General features: G+C 32.7%; 1 protein-coding gene across 3 annotated transcripts in view; it reads right to left on the bottom strand.

Annotated features, from left to right (window-relative positions):
- Positions 1-4,853: 4,853 nt before the first annotated feature.
- LOC106053574 (uncharacterized) overlaps positions 4,854-8,659 on the bottom strand; it is a 38,894-nt gene continuing 35,088 nt past the window's right edge. For all 3 annotated transcript variants that reach the window (XM_056007750.1, XM_056007745.1, XM_056007758.1), the window contains exons 58-64: positions 7,737-7,919; positions 7,526-7,643; positions 7,331-7,434; positions 6,714-6,887; positions 6,407-6,504; positions 5,669-5,895; positions 4,854-5,140 (exon numbers count right to left, since the gene is read on the bottom strand). In XM_056007750.1, coding sequence (XP_055863725.1) covers positions 4,980-5,140; positions 5,669-5,895; positions 6,407-6,504; positions 6,714-6,887; positions 7,331-7,434; positions 7,526-7,643; positions 7,737-7,919 — 1,065 coding nt within the window. In that variant the 3' untranslated portion in view covers positions 4,854-4,979. The remainder of the gene's footprint in view (positions 5,141-5,668; positions 5,896-6,406; positions 6,505-6,713; positions 6,888-7,330; positions 7,435-7,525; positions 7,644-7,736; positions 7,920-8,659) is intronic.

The following is an 8,659-nucleotide window of genomic DNA, read 5'->3' as shown; positions in this document are numbered from 1 at the left end:
CGATAGATGCAATCTTCCCCCTCCGATCAGACCTATATATATATATATAATATAATATGTAATAACTGAAGGGAGGCAACTCAACGAGACATACATGTTTATTTACATGGAGACATGACAAACACATAGGACATATGTCTTGAGCAGCACAGCATCTTCATCTCGGCTCTAGACTTAGGCGGAAATCGTTTTCTCTCCTCTAATGTCAACATCCTTCCTAGTCTAGTCACAAAATAGTGCGCACCTTCTGCACAATCTTGGATGGTGGTGTGCACGGCAGGGTTATAACAATATATATATATATCTTATCTTATCTTATATAATACAGACGTTACTTCAAAAAAGAAGATGATTACCTCCTACGCGTCATGCATTTAGTCATGCATATTAACCAATGACTTAAATTCTGCCAAGTCACTGGTTTTCCTGGCTAGCTCAGGCAACCCATTCCATGCTCTAATAGCACTAGGGAAGAAGGAGTATTTGTACAAATTTGTCCTAGCATATGGGACGAGGAATGTGCCTTTATCTTTGTGTCTTTCAGAGTATTTTATTAAATTTTGTTTTTGTATTTGAAGATTATGGTTCAGTGTTTTATGTATGATTGCTACTGTACTTTTGAGCCTATATTATAAAGTAGAATGTGAGGGGTATGTATGTATGTATGGATGGATGTATGTTACTTATAGACATCAAAACCGCTTGACCAATCTTGATAAAACTAGGCAGGAATGTTCCTTGGGTACCAACTTAGACCGTAGTGTATGTATTGTAGCCCTAAAACAAACTTAAGACCCTCAAAAAAAATAAAGTTGTCCGACTCTATTACAGCTATAGTATTTTATGGATCTAGGCCATGTCTACAATGTTGACATGAGAAAAGATAGAAAGGATTTAGACCTAGATCTAATTTTAAGAAATACACTTTGCGCAGATAGTTTTTTACTTTGACACATGAAAAGACAAAAGAAGATCCATTGATTTCATTATATAATAAAATTAACCTTCAATTGTGTGTTTCAAAAGCATTTTTTACATTAATTAGTTCCTTATATCTGTGATTACAGATTTCCTGACGAACATTCTTTCATTAGACAATTCCGTAATGAATCGCGTACTAAATATTAATTCGTTTAATTGTTTACTTTATAATCCCATCCCTAGATCTAAAACTCTAATTCAACTCTAAGATGATAAAACTTCTCTTCGCACAGATAGTTTTATACTTTAACACATGAACATACTAATTATAGTCCATTTATTTCATATTTTGATCAAATAAACATTCAAATTTGGTTTTCTAAAGCATTATTTTTAAGAGACTATATTCGTTTACGAAAGCTGCGAAGCCGGGTTGAGATAGGCCTAGATCTATATTCATTCATGAATCGCGTACTAAAAATTATTTCGATTAATTGTTCACTTTATAATCCTATTCATTTAACAAAGCTATCGCTCTTTTCGTTTTTAATAGATATGAATGTATCGACTTCGGGTAAACCCATTTTCGCAAAACTAATTTTATTTTCGTAGCGAAAGAGAAAAAACTTGAAAGGATCATTAGCTAAGGTTAACATACATCTAAATCCAATCCACTACATTAGTAAACACAAACTTAGACCCGCAGGCCGCGGGTAATGTCAGGCTAGTATATATATAAATTATGTGAGTTTGTGTGTTTATGCATAAGGTTACGGTTGACTGGGTGTTAAGGTTAGGGTTTGGGAAAAAAAATAGCCCCCTCCCCTTTCCACTCTGGATCGAAGCATTCGGGTGGATTAATTAAGAGGTGGGAGGGGGAACACGAAGATGATTTTACGAAGATCACGCCCATTACAGACGTACGTGCGCTATATGTAACTGAAATATTCACACATAATAGTATTAATCAGTTCTGCCTCATTTTTTATTACACATAATTTGATTAGCGACTTGTAAAAAAAAATATAAAAAAATGAAAAAGTGTGCTATATTTCAAGCAAACACTTTAATATCCACCTGTCCCGTTCTTTTTTCCTTGAACTTTTTTTTTTACTTGGGCTCTTCTTACTCTGAGGAAAGGTGAGTTCTGAAGCTCAGAATACAGAAAAATATTAGGAGCTAACAGCGCTCTTTTTATTCTTCTAACCAGATCAACAAATTTAATTATCTAACTATTGTCAAATGAAATAACTGAAACTTTGCATTTCACAAATTAAGAAGATCTTTTATTTATTTTTTTCTTCAGAGAACGGAATGCCATCAAAGAAAAAAAAAACATTGCCGAAATTTCCAATGTACCCTGTATGAATCTGTGGCATTTTACGTCTCGTGAGACGATCTTTTCCCTTTGCAACTTCTTGTGTGACTAAAGAGGCCAATCCTTGATACACAGCTGCGATCACAGGTTGGGCATATAAAATCACCAGGCGCCATTGCATTTTCACCCTTCTTTCTGCTTCTGTTGTGTATGACATCTGCAATCTGTGACCCTTCCTTTATGCTATCTCTCCATGTGGATCTGTCCAGTGCCACCTCTTCCCAGTTGCCAGTGTCGATTTTGAAGAGCTTCATGTCGCGTTTGCATACATCCGTATAACGTAAAAGTGGGCGACCAGCGGCTCTCCTGCCTTCAATTAGATCGCCATACAGGATGTCCTGTGGAAGTCGACCTACTGGCATTCTACGAACGTGGCCAAGCCAGCCAAGGCGTCTGCTGCTGATAACAGAGCGGATGTCCTGGCATCCTGCTCTATGTAGCACTTCCTCATTTGTTATCTTATCTTGCCACCTTATTTTAAAGATCCGCCTTAGGCATCGGAGGTGGAAGACATTCAGCTTTTTTTCCTGCCATGAGTAGGTTGACCATGTTTCACTTCCGTACAGCAAGGTGCTCAACACACAGGTCCGGTAGACTAGGGCTTTAGTACTGCTAGTCAGCAATATGTTGTCCCAGACTCTTTTCTGCAACCGTGACATGGTGGCCATTGCCTTGGCTATCCAGTAGAGTGTTGTTGGATATGATGGAGCCAAGGTAACAAAAGTGATCAACAATTTCTAGTGGTTGGCCATTAATGCTTACTTGAGGTGCAGTGTTTGTGTTTTGGACAAGTATCTTAGTCTTGCTTTGACTGATGTTTAAGCCGAACTTCTGGCAAGCAGCAGATAGTTTGTCAACCATGGACTGTAGCTGAATATGTATATAAATATTCTATAAAAGAACAAAGCTACATTAAACAAAACTAAAACATATAATGATTTTTTATTAAAAGGTAGTTTCTCAGCACAGATATAGAGAACACACTGTGAGCTACAATCTTATTATCTTCTTTAAGAATGTCCAGCACCTTTGGAGGTAGTTCGGCAGACACAGATTCTCATCTCAAGTGTGATGGCATTGAAAAACATGATTCAAACACTTGGTTCTGTCAAGTGTCCTATCACAAATTAGTTGTCATGGGAATCATTTTAAAAAATAATTAGTTGACATTTAATAATTATATACAAATAAAGTGAAGTACCCTTTTCAGACCTTGTGATTTATAGATGATGTAAAGGTCATCTGTTTCTATGGCCAATAGTTAATGAGGGCATCATGTGGCCAGCACAACAACCAACCACCTTTACTTTCACCTAACTAATGTCAGACACCCAGGGGTATCCCTACAATCCCAAAATTCAAAATCTTCACTAAGATTCAAACGCAGGAACTGTCAGTTCAGAAGCCAAACAGATTATCACTCAATCACCCCACCACTAATAATAATGTAAAATATAAATCATGGCTAGTTATAAGGATTCAAGTTAGAGATTCAAGACACTCATTTGACATAAGATAGTTGTTTTTTTTCTTTACCTTCCCCCCCCCCCCCCTCTCCTACTCACATTGCAAGAACATGCAAATTATTATAATTGTAGTACTCAAGGCTAGATTAACCTTTTTACTTTTTTGTGCCTACTAATGAATATAAAAGTTTTTTGTCTTTTACTTTTTAGCATTGCAGAAATAAATTTCTAGGCTTTTGCAGTTTTAGAACAAAAAAAATCTAATGACTTAGTTGGCCATAGTGATCTTTCACTAAAGATTCCTGAGATTGTTGATAGTCTATTAATTTCAAAATCTCTCGCAATCTTTCCCTTTTGTACCTGATTATCTTATAGTGTTAAAAGATTCAATTTACTTATTTACTTAATTCAATTACATCAATCAAATTTCACTCACATTTGAACATATCACTTTCTCTTTTTTTTTCTTCTCTTTTTGCATTTTATTTCTGATAGAATTCAAACAAAGAATTGCAGATTACTGTGATTAATTATCAAAATTATCTATTGTTCAAATAAATACAGGCAATATTTTAGAATTTTAAAATAACATAACATATGAATAAAGGACTAAAATATCTAAAATAATGGCACATTATTAAGAGATAATACACTACAAATAAAATAATACAATTAATTGTGTTGTAAAAAATATCCCAGAAGATTAACATTATGTGATAGAGGACAAATATTGAACATTAATTACAAAAATGAATATGAAAATGCTTTTAACAAAAAAAAGTGAGAAAAGGAACAAATAACATGAAAAAGTACTTGGAAAAATATTAAAATATTTGACAAGTATATGTAAATGAATCAATCATACCATTGTTCTGATGATGTCTTTTTCATGAGCAAAAACAAAACAGGTTTAAAGTTAAAAGAATTAGATAACTATAAATTTAAACATTATAGCATTATTACTTATGAAATACCATATACAATACTTTTACTGGTTGCACCACATATACATATTTTTCCAAAATCAAACAAAATTTAGAAACATCCAACGATTTCTATGTATGGAGGAAGTGAGGTAAAAAGAAATATAAAAATAGTAATGTCCTTATTGTTGTCTACTGTCACTCACTACTTCTTACTTTATTTTTATATTTACATATTAAAATGTGCATTTTTTTTTCAAATAAATAAAGCATTCAGGTCATATTTACATATTACATAATGTAGCAGGCTCTACTAGTTGGTCTTGGTTCTGGTTCTTGATTTCTTTTAAACTGCTGACCTTCATGCTTCCTTGAAGATTCAAGCTGCGGCTCTTGTTTAGCTTGATTAGCCAATGCTTTTGGACTTGACACTCTTTTTGATTGATTAACTTCTATTTTCAACAAAATACATATTTTTAAAAAATATATTAAGTAGCTTCATTGCTTTAAACCACTTATTAACATTTAAATTTAGTTCAATTATACAATGGCAAGTACAAGTAAAGAACAAATAAGAAATTTTTGTAAGCAAAATAATGTATATGACTAATTTTTATTTTCCTTGCTGCTTCAATGAAATATATTAGGAAGGCTGTCTAGTTGTGTAGTATGCATTTCAGACAATCAACACACTATTCCTAAGTTTAAACCCTGCCATTTGCAATCAGCTATCCTGTATAAGATCTAAGCTAGAACATAATAACCTTCATTTCTGAAGAAATGTCAGAAACGTATCAAACAAAAAATTATGTATTTATTTCTAACAAACACATTGGTTGACTGCCTGGTCATGTATTCAAACCCTGCATGTCCCCACTCCCTGCCACTATGTGGGAGATTGGGGCTAGGATATAATATAATCTTGAACTCTGAAAGAACACTTAAAACAAAGAACTAGATTAAAACAATTCATAAGATACCTTTATCTCCATCTCTGTTTTTAAGTGTCTCTGCTTTTCTCCTCAGTTTTTGAGGTAATCCACTTGGCTCAACCTCCTGTAATGCTTGTAGCATGTAATCAATACCTAGAATGTCAGTCTGATGATGTAACAGGTTCGTAACAGATTCTCTTGGTACAACTGTCACTCTGGCTGCTCTGCGATGTGTTTCACAAAGCCAGGTATATTTACCACTAGGCATTAGACACCTTTATATATGTCAAAACATCAGAAAAGTGTAGGGGTTTTTAATGTTGAAATAACAATTAGATATTTCTTTTAAAACAGTACAATCAGATCACTATTTTAAAACAATAAGGGTGTTCAGACACGTAGTAACTTCCTATATAGAAGCTTAAGTTCTAGATTTGAATTTGACAGATTTCTACTTGAAATTCAATGAAATCATTGGAAACTCAACATCGGTTATTAAGAGCAACAAAGCTTGTTCATTGTAAAGGCAGCAAAATATATATTAGTTATTAGTTAATCACTAATGAAATGTACTTTAGTGAAATTTACTAATTCTGCTGTTCATAATCTAAGGTTCCCATTTATTCAGAAAAAATCACAGCAGCTTCTTAAGCAAATATGAGAATTTGATATACATTCACATGTGCACTAATTGTTTTCTACTTGTCTGTCTGTAATTTTATTTCTGTATCAAACTGATGAATTTTAATTTTTATAATAAAATTTAGCTACAAAATTTTGTTTCACCTTTCCAGCTTTGCCATTTGATATTTTGGATCTGCATTGTAAATGACTTGCCTAAGAGAAACATAGCTAGACTGAAAATCTGCATTGACAGATGGATTCTGTAAGATAATTATAATGTATAAATATTCATTTCATGATACAAATAATAATATAGTAAAAATAAAAAAGGTATTAATTTCTTTTACAAAATGTTTATACATTTCTTGCAATGCATAATCATCATTATTGTATTTCACTTCCTATATTTTAATGCTTATTTGCTAATTATCAAAATAAATTCTGAATGATAAAAAAAAATTGTACTGACCTCTTCTAGCCACTTAAGATACATCTGTCCATTTCTTGTAGTCAGACAGTTAAGAACAATCTTCTTGCTGTACTTGGCTATGAGGGTCATTCTTGCTAAATATGGAATGTACTGGTCAATAGTACGTCCAAAGCCATCATCCAAAGGTAATGCACTTCCAGACAAATGCCAGCCCTTAGAAATTTGAGTCAAAGAGTAAATACAAATAATAAAAGGACAACTTTTATTTCAATATTTTCTGCTTTAATTTTCTTTTTAAGCATTTCTAGAAAGCATAATTACTTATTTTACAATTTATATTACAAAACTCATTGCAAATGATTTTATAATGGTATTACAAGAGCACAAATATTCATTCAAGGTGCATTCAAGGTACTTGAATATTAAGGCACTTGATCCAAGGCTGAGATATTTAACCTAGGTCTGGTCTTCAGGATGTGCCTGCTATTCTCCAGTTCAAATGAAGTTTGTTATTGGTTGGAGAAAGTATATGTAGTTGATCATGAAGTAGGACACATGACACCTTTAAAACCCAGAACATTATCTGCAACACAGACAGCCTGGTTTCTAGCTTCACTTTAAAGAAAAGATTAAAGAGAGAATAATTGTATTTTTACCTCTTCATGCTCGCAAAGTAACTGAGCACAAAATTTCTGATCATGGAAATCAGAAGCACTCAAATATGGCTGTTTTTTTTTGACTTCTTTGAACTCATCCTGACCTAGATATAACAAAATAAATTTATGACTAAGATTTGATTAAAAATTTATCTATAAAATTGTAAAATTAATCCCAACAGCATATTTGGTTACCTTTTGTATCGGAACTGAAATCAATTACAATAATGCTTGGATAAGGTCCAGAATCTAGCTGTTCTATGTATTCACTTATTTGGCGCACAAATTTTCGCTGAGCCAATTCACATAGCTCCTAATTACCAGAAAAGAATATTTTAAATTTTTTAAGAAAATGAAAAAATTTTGTATGGAGATAAAAGAAGGTGTGGTGAAAGTAAAACTAAACCTGAAATGAAAGTTTCTGCTGTTCTTGAACAGATTGTTTTCTTTTGCTCTTAATCTTTTCTCTGTTGCTCTTATTGCTACTAGCTGAAAGCTGAGCTTGAACAAGTTTTAAAAGTTTATCCATAGCACAATCACTCCTTTCTTGGAAGCTGACCAAGGGAAGTTTAAGTGACATTATGCCAAGCTATAGAATGAAAATGTAGTGATCATGAATTATTTATCTTAAATATGAACAAATAAAATGTGTATTTATATACAGTCAGATCTAAATTCATGTGACTAACTCATTTTGATGAAAATATATTAACATCTTCAGTAAAATCAAGATGTTATAGAAGGATCAATGATATTATCTAGAAGACTGACTACAATTGAGGAAATTCAAAACAAGATCACTATGGCTATAGGGCCCCTCAATGACCTTCTGACCACTGTCACAAACATAAAAAATAAAACATATGAGGCCCTCAGGGCTCAGAAGACTTTTCAGCAAGGAACAGAAATAGAAGAAGAGGCAGACAGAAAAAGTGATGGGAAGACAACATGAAAGAATTGATGGCAGACAGGAATGGAGAAAGGTGATCAAATAGACCAAGGAAGTGAAGTGTAAATTATTTATATAAACAATGAGTAAACTATGGAGCTCTGATATAATAAAAGAAGAAAAAAAAAACATTCTTTGAGTTCTATAAAATGAGGTTTGAATGTAAGTTGGCCTACAGTCATTGTTATTTTACTTTTATTATTACATTTAAAGAAGACAGTTTATTATATCACTAACACACTTGCGAATCTTCAAAAAATTTAAACAAAAAACTATTCAATTTAAATAGGATTCTGAAAAAAATTAATGATTTTCATCTTCTATCAAATATAGTTAAAATAAAAGACAGTGATTCTTTAAGAATGTACCTACGGTTAGCA

The sequence above is a fragment of the Biomphalaria glabrata genome, chromosome 1, assembly GCF_947242115.1.
Source record: "Biomphalaria glabrata chromosome 1, xgBioGlab47.1, whole genome shotgun sequence".
Lineage (NCBI taxonomy): Eukaryota > Metazoa > Mollusca > Gastropoda > Planorbidae > Biomphalaria > Biomphalaria glabrata.
Note: the sequence above shows the minus strand (reverse complement) of the source record. Positions and strands in the feature narration are given on the sequence as shown.